The 18,427-nt window shown below is 38.4% G+C and overlaps 1 protein-coding gene across 2 annotated transcripts in view; it reads left to right on the top strand.

Annotated features, from left to right (window-relative positions):
- Positions 1 to 18,427, top strand: part of ICA1 (islet cell autoantigen 1) — a 73,060-nt gene that overhangs the window by 43,906 nt on the left and 10,727 nt on the right. The window contains exons 7-11 of one of the 2 annotated variants that reach the window (XM_030508064.1): positions 4,943 to 5,068; positions 5,257 to 5,355; positions 12,813 to 12,907; positions 14,879 to 14,928; positions 18,363 to 18,425. In XM_030508064.1, the coding sequence (XP_030363924.1) occupies positions 4,943 to 5,068; positions 5,257 to 5,355; positions 12,813 to 12,907; positions 14,879 to 14,928; positions 18,363 to 18,425 (433 nt within the window). The remainder of the gene's footprint in view (positions 1 to 4,942; positions 5,069 to 5,256; positions 5,356 to 12,812; positions 12,908 to 14,878; positions 14,929 to 18,362; positions 18,426 to 18,427) is intronic. The other variant, XM_030508153.1, reaches the window with a different exon arrangement.

Genomic DNA, 18,427 nt, shown 5'->3' with positions numbered 1-18,427 from the left:
AGGTTCACTCTGATAACTTGTGTGGTATTAAGTAGATTATGCTTTGTAAGTACTAAGCTTTTATAGCTAATTCCTGAAGCCACAAGTAATCTTAAAAGATGTCTAATAATAATTTGAATTCAAAATGCATTTATTGGCATACATAAAAGGCAAAAGGTCATGTCATGCTGATGCAGTATAAGGTGTTCTTTCTTCGCTTACCTGCACTGCTGCTGCGAAATGGAGAGTGCTTCTGGTCAATAAACTTTCAGTACATCAAAAAACCTAAAAGCATCCTTAATTTAATAATTATTGTACTGAAGGAGCTGGCGAATGAAGTTGCTAAACCACTGTCCGTCATATTTGAAAAATCCTGGCAGTCAGGTGAAGTTCCCGATGACTGGAAGAAGGGTAATATAACCCCCATTTTCAAGAAGGGGAAGATGGAAGACCCAGGGAACTACAGACCAGTCAGTCTCACCTCTGTGCCTGGCAAAATCTTGGAACAGTTTCTCCTGGAAAATATGCTAAGGCACATGAAAAACAACGAGGTGGTTGGTGACAGCCAACATGGCTTCACTAAGGGGAAATCCTGCCTGACCAATTTGGTAGCCTTCTATGATGGAGCCACAGAACTGATGGACGGGGCAGAGCAGTTGACGTCATCTACCTGGACTTGTGCAAAGCGTTCAACACTGTCCCGCATGACATCCTTGTCTCTAAATTGGAGAGACATCAATTTGATAGATGGACCACTCAGTGGATAAAAAACTGGCTCGATGGCCGCACGCAAAGAGTTGTGGTAAATGGCTCGATGTCCAGTTGGAAACCTGTAATGAGTGGTGTCCCTCAGGAATCAGTGTTGGGACCGGTCCTGTTCAACGTCTTTGTTGGCGACATGGACAGTGGGATCGAGTGCACCCTCAGCAAGTTTGCCGATGACACCAAGCTGTGTGGTTCGGTCGATACGCTGGAGGGAAGGGATGCCATCCAGAGGGACCTGGACACGCTTGTGAGGTGGGCTGATGCCAACCTTATGAAGTTTAACCAAGCCAAGTGTAAGGTCCTACACCTGGGTTGGGGCAATCCCAGGCACAGCTACAGGTTGGGCAGAGAAGAGATTCAGAGCAGCCCTGCAGAAAAGGACTTGGGGGTGTTGGTTGACGAGAAGCTTAACATGAGCCGGCAGTGTGCGCTTGCAGCCCAGAAAGCCAACCATATCCTGGGCTGCATCAAAACAAGCGTGACCAGCAGGTCGAAGGAGGTGATCCTGCCCCTCTACTCTGCTCTTGTGAGACCTCACGTGGAGTGCTGTGTACAGTTCTGGTGTCCTCAACATAAGAAGGACATGGAGCTGTTGGAGCGAGTCCAGAGGAGGGCCACGGGGATGATTAGAGGGCTGGAGCACCTCCCGTATGAAGACAGGCTGAGAGAGTTGGGGCTGTTCAGCCTGGAGAAGAGAAGGCTGCATGGAGACCTCATAGCAGCCTTCCAGTATCTGAAGGGGGTCTATAAGGATTCTGGGGAGGGACTCTTCCTTAGGGACTGTGGTGGTAGGATAAGGGGTAATGGCTTCAAACTTAAACAGGGGAAGTTTAGATTAGGTATAAGGAAGAAGTTCTTTACAGTGAGGGTGGTGAGGCACTGGAATGGGTTGCCCAGAGAGGTTGTGGATGCTCCATCCCTGGCGGTGTTCAAGGCCAGGTTGGACAGAGCCTTGAAACATGTGGTTTAGGGCAAGGTGTCCCTGCCCATGGCAGGGGGGTTGGAACTAGATGATCTTAAGGTCCTTTCCAACCCTTACGATTCTATGATTCTATGATTGTAGTATCATATCTTCCTTGGTTGGCAAGAGAAATGTGTGGCATTTGGTAACCTGTGTGATCATGTCAAACATACAGGTTTGTATTCCACATTGCTTTGTGGATCACCTCTTTATGAATGCTATAGCTTTTAAAAGAGAAACTAATCACATGTTCAGTTAAGATAAATGCTGACATTGTTTCTTGCTAAGTGTCCCTGCAGACTGTATGCAGGAAGACTGCAACTCAAATTTCACATGTTTTTGGGTTTCTGGATTTTTTTTCTCTTCTGAGTAGTTGGAGACATGAGGTGGACTCAAATCCCAGTCTGTGGTATAAAGTCCTTGTGCAGACTTTAGGTTGTAGAAATTAATAATTACATTTAGTAGTACTTTTTTTTTTTTTTCTTGTGGCCCACCATCTCTGACAGAGTATCTATATTCCCCAGAACTAACATTCTTTACTTACTTGGATTATCAGTCTACAAAGCTACAGCTGTTTCTTACTGTGTTTTCACCAGTGCTGTGATATACAGAATAGGAAAGGGATTCTAATCTCAGCTGCACCATCATAAAATACAGTTTTACATGTGACCTCTTTCTGCTGACATCGGTTGAATTTCTCTGAAGTTTCTTAGCCACAACTGAGATCAGAATTTAGTCTTCAGTCTCACTAAGTTTTTCAAAACCTTACAACATCTCTTACTTAAATACCTTCCTGTTGTAGCAATTTTTTCTGGCAAAAGCTGCAGGTAATCTCATGTTCGGATTTCAGTTAGAAGTTCCTTTTTGCACAGGCCCGTGAGGTTTGCGTTTGGTTTTTTGGGGGTTGTTTGGTTTTGGTTTTTTTTTTTTTTTCACAATTCTCATTTTTAGACTGAATATGTAAATCTGTGCTCTCAGTCACTCACAGCTAGAGCAAATAAAGGATTTAAGGACCTAGTGCAGGACAAAGGTGTTTTATCCAGCACCGGATAAAGCTTCCACACTCCTGCCACTGCCCCCATCGTCCTCCATTGCTGCTTAATTTTGGAAGCCCATAAGCTCTTCACCCACCTGCTGTTTTGACTAGACAGTTTATGTGTGGGGTGGAACTCCTGGCATGGATAGCACAGTGCCTCGCTTGGGGTTCCACCAGGCACGAGCTAAAAGTAGCAGTGTAGAGTCCCTCGAGGATCTTGAAGTAAGAGACAGCCTCAGCTCATTCCTATGTAGTTCCAACTGGGTAAGGCTTTTCACAAAATACTGTACTTTGTAGGGAGATATCTTGGCAATAGCTGCTCTTTGCTTTTTATATCATAGCTTAGCATTTGTCATGCCTAAGGAGTGAAAGCCATGGGAGCAATTTTCTCCTTCCTGATGAAATTCAAATCTGTCTCCACCTCACCAAAACATCTCCTAACTACTCAAGAACTCTTCCAGCTCTGGACACCCCTCTTTGGTTTGAAACTCTTCAGTTTGCAAAAACAAGAAAGCAAGTCATCAGTAAGTTGATATAGTCTTGTGGTTAGAGCACTGGATCAGGTCAGAAGTTTGAGACATGGTTGTTATTACCAGAACTCCAGATTTGTTGATTGATAGCTTGGTGTAATGTGTGGAGTTATACTGGAAGACTTCCCCTTCCAGATGAATAGACTAACCAAAAAGCTATCTTATAGAGTATCACAGCTGTTTCTTTATTAAAAGAAAAAAAAAAAAAAGTCATTTTTCTGTAGGCATTATTTTCTGTAATTAAAATCTCACAGGTGAGATGCTGCATTTATCAGAAAATTTAAATTACAGTAGTTTCTTCCTTATATCAGGCCTATGATATGTACAACCCTATTATATTACTTCTGCAGAGCTGATCTGATCAGTGAAAAAAAGGTTGCCACGTATCCAGCATCCCAAAAGTCCCACAATTTGTGTAATTAGGTCATCTGATGAGTTTGTTATGCAGATCTTTTGCTTGGTTTGTAGCTGGTTGGAAGTCTCATATATCCTGAATTTGGGAAAATTAGGTTAGACATATGGTAACCCTAACATTTCAGATTGCGCTATGAGGTATGTATTTGTCCTTGCTGCACAAGGCACGGGCACTTGCTGCATGGTTCTGGGTTCATTTGTGAAGATCAGGAGCATACATGTTTGTCAGATATTGTGTGATTGAGTCTGCATATTCTGAACAAAATCACCTTACTCTCCGAGTTTGGCCAGTAAAGGAAAGGAAATATATTTAATTTGCATTAAGTGGGTTTTTTTCTACTGTGAAGGGATTTTTTGTTACAATGTTACAATGTAACTGTGAAAGAGTTATAGGAAAATTAAGATGTTTGTGGTTTGGTTGTTTCACATTTCCTTGGAAGAAAATTAAATTTTGTATACAAATTTTGGAATAAAGAAATTGCGTCCAAATCTGTCGTGAAAACGGGGATCCTGGGTATAAGTGCCTACATCAACTTTCTACCCTGATACCTGACGGTGAGAATACCAGTGGTGTTGTCAAACATGTGCAGCTTGTGTAGCAGAGGGCGTCTCGTATCTGCTTGACAGATGGTAGAAGAATAATGTGAAAAACTAAACCCCTTTAAAACTAAAATTGTTTTCAAGAAAAGTACTCTGTTTTAGAAGGAAAACTTCAATAAGTGAAATTTTTGTAGCAGTTCAAAGTTATTGATGTGCTATATTGTCAACAAGAGTTGTAGATCGACTTTAAAGTTTGTCAGTGTAATTTGTCTCCTACTATAATAGGTTCATGGAGACGTTTCTGCCTGAGCACCTGTATATTATGAAGTAAAATTTTAGTTCCAAATTTGTTGGTCAACCTTTGAATTGGTATTTCTGTAAAGGGATACCAAAATGAATACATTTTCCAATTATTACCTTATCAGTATATATTTAATACTAATATTCATCTTACAAAGAGGAGTTAGAAACAAAATTTCTTCACTGAATATGTTAGAAAAATAGTAACATAGAAGATAGCAACAGCCATATTTTATCATATCTCAACCTGCTATATCTTATTTTCAGTAGGATTGATGCTATATTAAAATTCTATATAAATTTTAATTAAGTCTGCTTGGTTGTCTGATTTGCCTAAAAGTTGTGTTCATTTGCTCTTTCATGAAAAACAGAGGAAAAAAAAAATCACTACATGAACAATTGTCCTTTTGTTTGAAGGTTCAAGCTCAAGTGCGACATGCAAAACTCAACTTTGACAAACTGAAAACTGATGTCTGTCAAAAAGTGGATCTCTTGGGAGCAAGCAGATGCAACCTCCTTTCTCATGTGTTAACAACATATCAGGTATCCAAAGAAAACGTTGACCTCCAAAAGAAAGATTTACTGTTAATGTATGTTTTTTAAGAGGTTACCATGGCAATATTCAGCTGTAAGAATATGTACCTATTATTGGGGTGGAAATGTGAGATTTGCACTGGAAGCAGATTGGTGTTAAAGCTAACATTGCATTGAAATTTTATCCTACCTTACAGATAACACTTCTTCATTTTTGGGAAAAAACTTCACACACGATGGCAGCCATCCATGAAAGTTTCAAAGGTTATCAGCCATATGAATTCACAATGTTAAAGGTAAGGAATAGAGAGATATGTTTGTTTGCCCAATGAGAACAAGAGATCATACAAGGATGTAGAAAGTACACATATTTTGTCCATATATTTTCTGACAGTGTTATCCCTGTCCTGTCTTTTCATTTAAATATAGGTTTTCTTTTTAATGCGCTTCTGGCTAGTAGGATCAAAAACTGCATGTAGAGTGCAGTGACTAAGGAGCATTTTAAAGGAAGACATTATTCAGGGCTGCACTTAAGTATGTGTTTAAGTGCTAACTGGGATTTTGTTTGATTATTCCAAAAGAATCATAAAATCCAACAGAATTAGGGAATTATGTTACTTTCCAAAATCCTGCAAGTGAATTAATGCTGTTTTGCCTTTGCATCTGTTCTTAAAAACTCACACTCTATAAGAACACTTTACTGGACTACATATGCATGAGTACAGGGTTTCCACACCTGTACTGAGGCTTTTTAACCCTTAACTGCTCTGGGAAATAGTTTTGCATGACTAGTGGTATTTGCTGTTTCTTTGTAATCTTTAAGTATGGAATATATGCGATATCTGACTGTAGCCTGAGTTCAGAGTTTCACCAGGTATCTAAAAGTCATCACTTGGCACTGTGTATTTTCCTGGTCATGCTTGCCTCTGCATAGTTGCTTTGCCCCTTGCAGTTTTAGGTTCAGTAGAGGAATGGGAAAACAGTGAAAAAAAATTACCATCTTCCAATTATCCCATATTTTGTGCAACATAATAACTGTGATTGGCTGATCCTATTTGCATGGGAGAAAAATAACATTTGTCTGAAGGAGGTCTGAGGGAAGGGTTAGCACTGGAAGGAAAGTGAGGAATGAATGGCTTGCAGCAACGCCACTGCTTGCTTGGAGAGACAACCCAGTTTGAAAACAATTACAAGTCATAGCCTCAATCCATGAAGTGCTTGTGCATATGACATGTAGAAGTGGAACTGCATTATGCTTTATAGCCTGTGGCTACCCCAGAGCTCCTGGAAAAGAAGCACCAGAAGGTATATGGTTTAATTCACCCCAGACTACCAAACTTGTTTGTACGTGACTATGCTATATTTAAAGTTGTTTTCTAGAATGTGGGTTGGGAGGGAGCAGTTTCTGAACTTTGAAGTGCATAAAGAGCTTTTGGAGACACTTACTCCTGCAGCATGAAACATCACAATAGACCAAAGAAACAAAACAAACAAAATAAAATTTCAAGCTCAATCTCTCCTGACCAAGGACAAAAATGAAGAGGCTCATAAATTGGTTCATCTTACCCAGCCTCTTAAGAATCCTGTCTTGCAGGAGAAGTCCTCATTTGCTATGAAGTTAACATAACTGTAAGCTTCTTTCTTGCATAGTGCATGTCATGGAAGATGGGTTTCAGCTAGAGCTTATGTCCAGATTTCAGCAGGAGACATTAGGGCATAGTTACCTTGACATTGCTAGTAATTACCTACAGACTTACCAATTAAATTCCAAACCAGAAAAGAAAATCCCCTTTATTTCCTCACTATTGCTTCTGATGTCTACTTCACAGCCTGGGTTTTGCATGGCCAGTCCTGCTCAGGAGGCTGGGTATCATGCTGGTGAGCCGTTCTCATAACTTCCCATTGTTAGAAGGTTTCTGAGGAGTTTTTTCTCTTTGCTTTGATACAAACCAATTTCAGTCTGATTTGTGTAGGTAGCATATATTGTTGCTGGGTATTCTCTTTTATATATAAAAATGTGATTATTTGAACAGATGTATGATGTTTCAAAAAGCATAGTAACATTTGGACATTGGAGAGAAACTTGTACAGAAAATTCACCTGTCCTGGGGAGTGAAATACCCTTGTGATGGAGGGTGAAAGAGATTTGGGGGTGTTTGTTATCTTTTGAGCTTCCTTCTGTGAAAGATTTCAGTATGATCTAAATTTGAAATTAGATTGGGAATCTGTGATGAAGAAATACAGTCTGTATTGAGTCGACACATGTGTAACAAGCACACCCTTGAAGCAAAAGGTAACCATAATAACGGTTGCGAATATTGTAGTGTGTTTAGGATGCAGCCTAACTTTGTTGTGAGAATCTTAACCATTTTTATTGCTGGCTTCCTGCACTGAAAAGATATGATTTCCTGATTTTGCAGTGAAATGTATGCTGAGAAATGATGCTAATCAGAGGTAGTTTTATGCTGCAGAATTTCATGAAAGTCTTTGCTTTCACAAAACAGCTGCTTGGGAATAAGACTATGTTACTGCCTTTTAGTTCTTTATTTCTTTTGGTCTCTAGAGCGTGGGATTATTTTCTATACCAAGTCTCTTCCATGATCTCTTTTCCTGCAATTAGTAGTTTCTGTTTGTTTACATCAAATGATTGCTGAGAAGATTAAACCAAAATCTGGTGGTTGCATCAGGTGAGATTCTGTTGCCTAAGAAAATATGCTGCTATTTCAGGTGCCTTGCTAGGGTAAGTCACCTCACCTCCACGTGTCATTTCTGAAGGGTGTGGGTCTCCCATGAATCCCATGTCTCCTCTGCTAGACCTGGGTGTGGAATAACAATAGATGTTTGCAGTTAGGGAACTGATCCCTCACAGTCATAACGTATGTTCATGCCAGAGTAACTATATATTAAGAAGGAGCTGCAAGATAATTCTACATTGAGATTACATGGTATTATTTTTTTATGAAGTTTAATAAATGGCTATAGGAGATCTAGGGCAAGTGTAGTTTCTGATGGATAAACTTTTGGTCTAAAAATATACCAAATGAAGATGCCTTACACATTAAAAAATATACAGTCAGAATATATAATAGCTTAAAACACACATAAAATATTTCAGTGTGCCCATTTCTACATTAAATTGGGAGTTACCCCGCTTAGAATATTTTCCCTATATTATATCTTAAAAGGGATCTTTCCTAAAAGAAATTTTTTTAGTTTGGTAGTTGCAAATAATTTTTGTCTTTTATGATTCCAGTATCAATCTAGCAGCTAAATTCACCTTTTGATACAAGTGATCCTTTTGAATTAAACTAAGCATATGTGTATGTAGGATTAGCATTATACTTTAAAACAAGAATTTAAAGAAACTGTTAATACTTGATTTAGATGTAGATTGTCTTACTGAAAAATTAGAACGTGCTATGTACTGGAAAATTACTATCTGTATTTAGTAGTATGAATATATTCATGTACCAGGTTTACCTCAGGAAAGAGACTCTTAAAAGCCTCTCGGGATTGTTTCTGGAAAGAAAACATTGTCTTTAGAGATGTTTGCCAAAACTCCCTTAATGAAAAACAGCCCATTTGTTTTCTTTGCTTCAGGGTATACGCTAAAAGTAGTGTAATTGTGCTATTGCAGCTGTATTTCCTAACTGCGAGTTTCATGGTTGATGAAAGATGATTATTAATGTGCTAACAACTCTACGTATCATGAGGTAAAAGTATCTGAAGTATCTGTTACTGTATCCATTGCTGTACTATTAAAGATAGTGGGCTGCTGTTTTGGTAAAGCCTTTAAAGTTTCATTGTCTTGAAATTACTGTATATCTCATGAATTCAAATTTATTTCAGAGGCTATTTTTCAGGAATAATACCTCTTTTTAATTTCTGTCTCCATTTATTTACCTTAGTTACTTAATGAATAATTAGTTACATTTTTTTACATTTTAATGTATAATACCAAACTTCCTGAAGAGTTCATATGAGCCTAGAAATAATAATAATTCTGGTAAAGGAGTCAAAAGGCGTATTTCTCAGTGCATCCATTTATTTCTGTGCAAAGTGGGATGCTGTGCTCCTTACATGGTTTGGAGAACCCTGTCCAAGCAGGTTCTACAACACTGTTGCCTCATGCTGATTTCTGCTGTAGTCTGGTATCCTTTCTTTATTTTATCCTATCCTTTGTTGCATGTTGACTTTACTCACAGCAACATTGCATATCATTTTCTATCTCTAGGGGTTTTGGGGGCGGGGGTTAGGTGTTTATTGGGTTTTTCCTGATGAATCTCCATGAGGAAGTTCTGAGGCTACCTGCTTTTCCCTCTTCCCTTTCAGCTCTCCCTCAAATGAAACCTATCGAAGTCTTTGTCTCCTCAGTGGTGTTGCATTTCTCCATATGTGTCATGATGTCCTGGGATGTATCCCTGGTTCCTGGATCTGCCTTTACTGTGTTGCTTTGATTCTTTCTCAGTCAAAAGGAAGTGCATTGGTTGTCCGAGGCGCTTGGGGGAAACTGTGGGCAAGCTGAGTGCTTTGTCAACACTCTGGTGATTTCACTGCACAAGACAGGTTTTGTGTGCAGTCCGGATGATCTTGGCTTGACTTGAAAGCAGCCCAGATGCAGGTGAAGGAATTTTGTGAGTGAGTAGCAGTCAGCCACAGAATAGTGCCTGAGCTGGAACCAGGGTTAACTCTGCAGCAGAGGAAGCCCTTGATGGCTTGCATATTTTGTCCGAGTACTAGGAGCAAGCAAAATGTGACTGGTGACTTTTGGTTGTAGAAATGGACAAGATAAGCAGAGGGAATGACTGTGAACTCACTCTGCTAGTGTGTATGGTCTTTCCCTAATTTTTATAGTAAAAGAGAAACAACAACTCTAGGAAGATAGCCTTCTAAATATGCAAGGATCCTACCTTAAGCCACATACTGGTGTAGCTCACAAGAAAGTCTGCATGAGTCTGTGTGAGCACCCAGAAGAGTGCTGTGACGTCACACGTTTGCTCTGAACCAGCGAAGTCAGGGATGCTTCATACACCCAACTGAAGCGTGCTTCCTTTTGTCTGAACTCAGTCTGTGTCTTTACAGCCTTGTGTAATCACTATGCTTTCTAGATTATAAGACTTCTGGTCTAACCTGAAACAAGTAAGAGACTATCAGTTTGATTTCTATGTACACTGTATGCAGTGATCACATTACCATGGGTTCATGTTTAGAAAACATTTGACAGTGGCTTTTTAACACTTGGTTTTATTTCATACCGATTCTCTAGCCTTTTTTAATCTTCTAAACAAGATATATCAGTTTGTAGTACACATCAAGATGTGGGGAGAAGAAAATCATTTCATTATTTGCTATCTGAACATGAGGAATACTGTTTGAATTAAATTGTTATATTGAATTATTGCATTAAAATACAGCTGCTGATTTTTAACAATTTTAATCATAATCTCCATTGAAACTGAAGCTACATTTCAGCACTATGTTTATTTTTCTGATACAGGAAATAATAACGGTCATTATTATCATGCTGTTTCCTTCCGAAGGTACTTGTGAACTCCATTTCTATATGCTGTTATATCATAGCTTGATCACAGTCCTTTAAATATGTATTTCCTGAAATACTCATGAAGGAAGCATCATAAAATATAGTTCCTTAAAGAAGAATGCTGGTTTCTCTGTATTTTTCTTGGTGAAGATGCAGAAGATTTTAATTCTGATAATTTTATTTAGCTTGGATAACTAGGCAGTGGTTAAAGTAGTTCTGTTGTTATTCAAAACCATTATACCCTTCTTGGGGCAGGCTCTGTGCTGCTATACTTAGGGGCAGGCAGAGCACCGCAACTGTTGCACCATCTCCTCCTGATTACAGTGGGCTGGCTGTCCTCCTGTGAAGGTGTCCAAGGTGGTTCAGGTGCCTGTAATGCATGGTTACAGTCCCTGTAATGCAAAGCTCTGCTGTCTTTCTCTGCATTGCACTTCTGTGCAAGTATAGTGCACATTCTTACATTTTTGAACTCTAATCCAGGTCCTCTTGGAGTCAATGGAATGATTCCCATCCATTTTACTGGTACAAGAAGTGGAGCCTAATCAATAGCCAGTACAAATGCAGTTAAAGGGTAACATATTCGTTTATAGGTGATCTAGCCTGAGGTGACTAGTGTCCAGTATTTAGAATCCAAGAAGTACGCTTACATGTGATTCTGGGTAGCACTGTTACAGTGTCAAAAAAAAGTGGCAATCACAGAATAAGGTAAATTTCTTTAACGCCTTTATTTACTATTGCTGCTTTTGTGATACCTCGTCTTTTGACACGTGATATCTGCAGTGCTAAAGTAGCTGAAGTTCTAGATAGAAAAAATAACATACTGAGAGGAAAAAAATGCAACTGTAGTATACAACAGGTCCATTACTTTGGTTTCTAAAACTCTGAAGTATACATTTCCTCATACAGCCAGGTACTGAGCCAAGCAGAAACTGGAATGCCCCTACTGGGGATTCATCTATCCTGGTTAACAGGGCAGTGCAAACAAGACCTGTGACATGCCTGGGCATGCTTTTATTGTAACAGATGGGCTGGGGACTCTTAACTTTTATTTAATAGATGAGATGGATTTAGCAGCCACAGTTTTTCCTTTGTTTTACTGTTCTGATGAAACATACTACCATTTTGTTAAACCTCCTACATTTCTGTGTTCATTAAGTTCTGCACAAAAGGTGGCTTATTTGGTTTAGCCTCAGCTTTTTTGGGAAAGGGGGGAGAAGGTGGATGAGATGCACTACTGTGAATATCAGTGAGATAAATAAACTCAATTACAAGTAGTCAGGACTATGCACGTGAAACGTGGTTTTAATTTTCAGAAACTGAGTTAGACATTGGAAATAGGAACATGTTTTCACCTTCACAGCAAAACCATTTGATAAAGCCAAATATTCACGTTGCTAACATCTGTGATTATTTAATTACTATCTTCAGTTATTTAATTTTTCATACAGCAGTACTAATTAATGCATAACAGGGACAACCAGTAGTATATGTATCACTTCTGTAATCTCAGAGAGCTGGTCTATAATGCTTTATGTGTCTGCTTGTTCATATGTCCAAATTTTGGTTGTAAAAATGCTAACCAGGAAACTGCACATTGTTATCTTGTAGCATGGTCTTTCAGATTGCAAAGGGACAGTAAGGTTTCCTAATACCACACCTGGCCTCTACCTAACTAATCATCCAAGATTTTAACCCTTGTTTTCAGATTCAGGGCACACATAGTACCTTCCCATTACACTGCTGTTGCCAAGGTTTTGTCAATAGTTGTGTCAGGAAAAAAGAGATTGAAGAAGTAAAGAAGCAGTATATGAGGAATAATCATGTAAAGAATGCATTTTTCTTATCTTAAAAAAAAAAGGGGACAGGGGGCCAAAAAAGGAGGAAAAAAAAAAAAAGATGCAAACCCCCCAAAATGGCAGAAACATGCTGTCAGTGTCTGTTTTGCACCTGGTATAGATGGTTTTACTTGGAAATACTGGAAACAGAACATGAATTTAGAAGTATTCAAGCATCACCTTCTTATATAAAAGGTGTTCATGTAACTCAATTTGAATATATTCTAACATTTTTTTATTTTGCTTGTTTGAGTCAGATACAGTTTTGATACAGCTCAAAACCATTCTTACTAATGTGGGTTCTGTAGTTTGGGTTGGCTTTAAATGACACACATTCTATTTTGTTCTCTTCATTTATATTATGGTTATGATCTAGAGCTTACAAGATCCTGTGAATAAACTAACAGAAAAAGCAGAAAAGGAGGACCTGCAGATTGAGAGCGCTAAATCAGTACAAGATCAGCAGAGTCAGTAAGTTGCATGGCCTATAGATTAATAAGTATTTTTGTCTATAATCTGCTTTCTGGTTGCTAAAATCACCAACATTTATAAATGGAAATACAGACACAGCTAGTCTGATCACGTTAGCTAATAGGAAGTTTAATACACGAATTCCTGAACTGTTGTAATGTGTACATGAAAACTAATAAATTTTATAGTGAAATTAAGAGCTTTAAAAAGACCCATTAAACCTTTATATGTTTTTTTTATCTTTCCTAGCATTCTCTTTATTTTTGAGCTTTTGCTTCATTTTTTCTGTAGTAAAAGAAATGGTAAATAACTACACATGGGAGAAGACATATGAGCATTGTATTTCTCCCTTCAGCAGCATCTCCTTTCACCTGGGAATAGGATATGGATTCCTGATTGCTTTGAGCAGCGATTAGTTTTTGTAATGTATACAGCATCAGTTAGTAATCCAATGAAGCAGGAGGTACTTAGGGTAAGGTACATCTAAGTGAGCTGATGCTATCGAGGGTTGAGTTACCTGTAGCTCTGAGATGAGAGAGACTTATGAATGGACTGCTATGGGGAGAGGAGAACAGGAGAATGAGATGTGATCCCTCCCCTATGGGACCATCAGGATTCAGTTGCGAGGAGATGCAACATTGATATAATCCTGCTGCCACCTGTTGTTTTGACTATCCCTGGTTAAATGAAGTACCCAGGAAAGGATCAGTTATCAAAAAGCAGAGAACAGCTTGACTGATTAGTGGATTTTGCTCAGCTATATATAATGGATTTTTAAAGAGTTCAGTTTTCCAGTCCTATTTACTTGTTTAGATTCAAAATCACTGACCAAAACCAGTTTATAAATTGGTCAAATTTCGTGCTATTAAGATTAGAAGGGACTCAGCCAAGTAGCGTTTGGCAGGTGGTTGTCTCCACAGCACTTGCTTGAATCTGCTGCATCTCGTGACAATAATAAGTAATTTCATAAACTGTTTTCCTCAGTGTTGAATATAAAGGTCTAAAATGAATTCATGATTTATGCAAGATGTGTGCATTGGCGCCTACTAGCAAATGCATCAGATGACATGTCCTGGTTGTACTTGTATTTATAGATTATCTTTTTCCTTGTCTGTCATAAAACTGAGGGGAAAAAATTATGTCACCAGTTTGCTGTCTAAAACAAACCATAAATAAACATCGAAGATTCTAGAAGAATTACACAAAACAAAGATTTTAAAATCTGCAAACTTTCCATTGACAGTAAACGTTCCATATACTAGAATTTGGCCTGACTCTAATTTTCCTCTGCTTTGCCACAAGCCTATCCTCAGGAGCAGGAGAGGTGACTCCTCCTGTCCTGTTGCTAGAGGATAGAAGGAATGTGCCTGCACAGGCCTCTTCACCACATCAGCCTTGTGTCTGCTTCTTTCCCTACTGGTTGAATAGCTTTACACAAAGTAACAGCAGTTAGAAAGTATATATTCTTTACTGAAGTGGTTACCTGTGTATAAGAACTGCATGTAAACCACAGCTTTTTTTTCTGTCAAGAACTTTTTCATCAACACTGCTGTTCCATTTATTTAGAAATCGCTGCCATGGGACAAAACTCCCCATTGATTTTTAATTAGTTTTGTTTGTTTGTTTGTTTTGAACAGTTATATCACCTCCATGATAGTTACAAAAGACCAAATCTGGAAAAGGAGACTACACTGTACTTTCCATTACAGAGGTTTAGTTAGATTAAAAATGAAAGGGTGGTAGGTTTTGATAGTTAGTCTTCAATCTAATTTTGGTTTTCAACAGACTTCTGCCAATTAAACATTAAAAGTTAACAACAGACCAGCATATACAGCAAATGCAAGAGTCCATCTGAATTACTGTTGGTTTGTTATTGGTATGATTCTTTAATGATATGACCCAAAAGAGAAAAAATTATTCTGTAGCCTTAGAATTATTTTCTCAGTTTTTTCTTATTTTTTTCAAATCAAGGTTGATTTCATTAGATGACGAGAGCCATACCAAGGAATCAAACTATTCAGGTATTTTGTTTCTTTTTATCATAACTTCATAAGTGCTGTAATATATGTTTTTTTCATTTTTGTTTATTTCCTATATATTCAGCTTCACCCAGCAAATCCCTACAAATGCATGAAACTTAAGGCCAGGAAGATCTGTTTAAACTGATCTCTTACATATTATATCATACTGCATTTCATTCAGTTATTGTCAGATAGGTCAAATAGCTTGTCTTCCAAAGCATAATTCTTATATTGGGCATGTCTTCAAGGAAAGAACCTAGAGATTAATCCCTGGCAGTGTTCAAGGTGAGGCTAGATGGGGCTTTGAGCAACCTGGTCTAGTGGGAGGTGTCCTTGCCCATGGCTGGGGGCTGGAACTAGATGGTCTTTAAAGAGCCTTCCAAACCAAACCATTCTACGATTAGTAAGTGTCGAGATAATGAAAGCATGCCACGCCTGACATCATAGCTGACGCTACTCTGACAAGGGGCTTAGACAAGATGACCCTCGGAGGTTCTTCCAGCCTAAATAATGTCATGGCTTCAATATATCTTTTTCTACTAAATTAAGGAGAATGGAGGAGAATCATTTTAATATGTGGTATTTTATCCTCCATGAAGATACTTAAAAGGTACTACGTTAAAATCAAGACTCCTCTCAAATCTCCATTTTGATAGGCTAACTATATTGATGTCTTGAAGACATCTTATCTACTCCTTTATTTATGAAGTTTATTTCTATTCCACTGTACAACATCCCTTTTAAAATCTGAAATGTATAACTGGACATTTCTGATGTCGTGTTTCTAGAAGGTAGAATCACATTCCCATTTATAAATCCAAGAAGGTAATCTCATTTTTCTGCAACATCGCATTAGAAGCTCATATTTAAATTTGTTGTCTATCAAGACTCAGTTTCTTTTTGTCACAGCTTTCCAAGACTCGTTCTTCTTTTCTGCGGCGGCATGGCTTATATTCCTTATTCCTAGAGATATAGCTTATGACTTAGCAGTGTTAAATTCTCCCAGCTTTGGCTACAGCAACTGACTGACTGGCCTGAATGACCACCTTTAATAGTCTGTTAGTTGTTTGCACATTTTTTTCAAGAGTGATTTTGTGTTTACTTCCAGGTGGCTGCTAAAGCCATTGAATAGTGATGGATATAACACTAAACCTTGCAGATCTAAACTAGAAACACTTCTGCTTTGCAATTCTTTCTTGTAACAACTGTTTTTTGACATCTGTTAGTTTTCATGTTCCTAATCCATTCAATATGTTCATTCTAGATATTATGCAGTGCTAACCTTTTAGCTGGAAAGCTATGCAGTACAAAGACAAGTTGTTTCTAAACAAATATCTGTACCAAAGAAAGCTCATAGTTTTATCAAAGAATGAAATTAAAGTTGAGTTTTTTTTAACTTTGTCTGCTTTCCATAAAACCACCTTTTATTACAGGAGCATTTATTATGCTCGTATTCTTTTGCTGAATCCCATGCTTGAATGGGATTCGGCTAATGTTTTGTCTAGGAGTAATGGTGAGCTACCAGCCCATAGTTACGTACAGTTAATGAGTCATCCTGTTAATGATTGTTGTTGTTTGGGTGTTTTTGTAATAATGACACAATATTAGGACTTTTCTAGTGTTTTTGAAGTTTCATCCATTTTGCAGTTAATTAGCTCAGATACCTCTTTGATGAAATATTTTAATATTCTTAGATACAAAATCTGACTTCTATTTTCTTAGCAGATGATTTTGAGAATCTCAGTTACTTATGGGCTGTAAAATACTTCACCATCGTCCATAATATAAATACCTTGTTCTGTCTCTTTCTCCATCATCTCTAAAAGAGCTGAAATATTTTGGAATACTTCTGCCTGCTCTGCTAAATTTTTCCATCTCCCTTTACTAGTGGGTCTGTGCCATTTCGCCCTTGGAAGTACTCTGTATGTACTAAAGTAATACAGATGTAACGCTACTCGCAATGGAGCTGTGTTTCATCTTAGTTTTCCTCATCAACTACTTCTACTTCATAACTTTCAATTGTTTATCATTTGCTTTGCATTTTCTCTTAATATACTATGGATGTTTTTAAGGTTGGCTCTACCATGTTTACCACTGAACTAAGGCAGGCTTTTAGTAACAGTTGTACTTCCTTTGTTATGGAATTGTGGCTATTCATATCCCACCTTTCATGAACTTCACTTTGATTTCCAACACACACACACACACCCCCCACACACACACACCCCGTCAGTGTAGGGTTGGGTTTTTCCTCTTTAGCTTTGTGCATTGTCCTTTTATGGAAGCGTCATGTATGTTTGTCCATGTGCTTCTCCTATTTATATAAAGTGTAATCAGATGTGATCATCAGTCCTTAAATGACCATCTGATTCATTTCTGTCATTGTCCTAGCAAAGCCTTGTTAAAATAATATGCAACAGCAAGCTGTTCTGTTTCATTTAGTTCTGAACACACCTTGAAGTTTCTCTTGAAAGGGTTTGGCATTCAATTTTTATTACCCTATAGAGAATTTTATTTCTCCTTTCCAGCCTCAAGTTTGAGGCTTCTAGCAGATCTGCCTTCCAGTTCTGGCAGTACTGTAACCAACTCCTTCATTTGCCTTCAGAGCGACAGATTTAGCTGTCTAGAAGTTAGATTTCCTCAACAGTTAATGGAGAGAGAAAGGCATGTTCAGCAGGTAACTCATCCCTCCTGTTTTGCTACCTATCTTAAATAGGATTACTCACCTGAGGGAGATGTCTTTCTCTTCACTGATAGATGGAATCTAGATGATTGTTTTGACTCCACATCTAATTTAAGAGACTTGCTCAAAACTAAAGGTAGTTACAGTTGAGGCACGGTGGTATTTTTTCACCTCTGATAGCTTATAACCCTCAGCTATACACTTTCTCTCCTATTGGGAGGGAAATTAGCCCATTTATTTTCCTCCAGGAGAAAAGGTGCTGTTACTTATATACTGACCTGGGCGCCTTGGGGAAAGATTCCTTTTCCCCATTCCCAGACTTGGCTTCAAGAGGAAGGACATAATTGCCAAGGAAAGCGATTTAGGTACTGATAAGGTCCTGGCACTTTTGTGGTCTCTCCTGGACTTTGTAAGTACAGGCTTCTAAAAGAAGCGTCTCTGCTTCTGGAGAACCGCAGAGATGTGTGATTCTTTTAGTCACCTCAGTTGGGTGCACTCAGCCTGGAGATGGACTAGTGTGGCAGGTGGTGATTCAAAGGAAGTTTTCCCCCAGGGTTATTATTCAGAAGTTTGCCTCACTTCTTAGAGATGCTTAGAGATGCTTATATCTTGGGCTTTTCATCCATTGTTACCAGGTTCATTTTAAACATGAATTCCATTAGCTGTTGCATCCTGATCTTATAGTGATGTTGTTTACATGCATGGTATTGTGCCAAGTGCAATTTGACATGTTTATGGATCTTGATTACAGCTGACGATGGCAAGGATGTCACATCTACGTTACAAGGAAATTGTAACCACAAGCAGAACTCAGGT

Source organism: Strigops habroptila, chromosome 1 (genome assembly GCF_004027225.2).
Source record: "Strigops habroptila isolate Jane chromosome 1, bStrHab1.2.pri, whole genome shotgun sequence".
In the NCBI taxonomy this organism is placed as follows: Eukaryota; Metazoa; Chordata; class Aves; order Psittaciformes; family Psittacidae; genus Strigops; species Strigops habroptila.
This window is presented reverse-complemented; position numbering and strand designations above follow the sequence as displayed.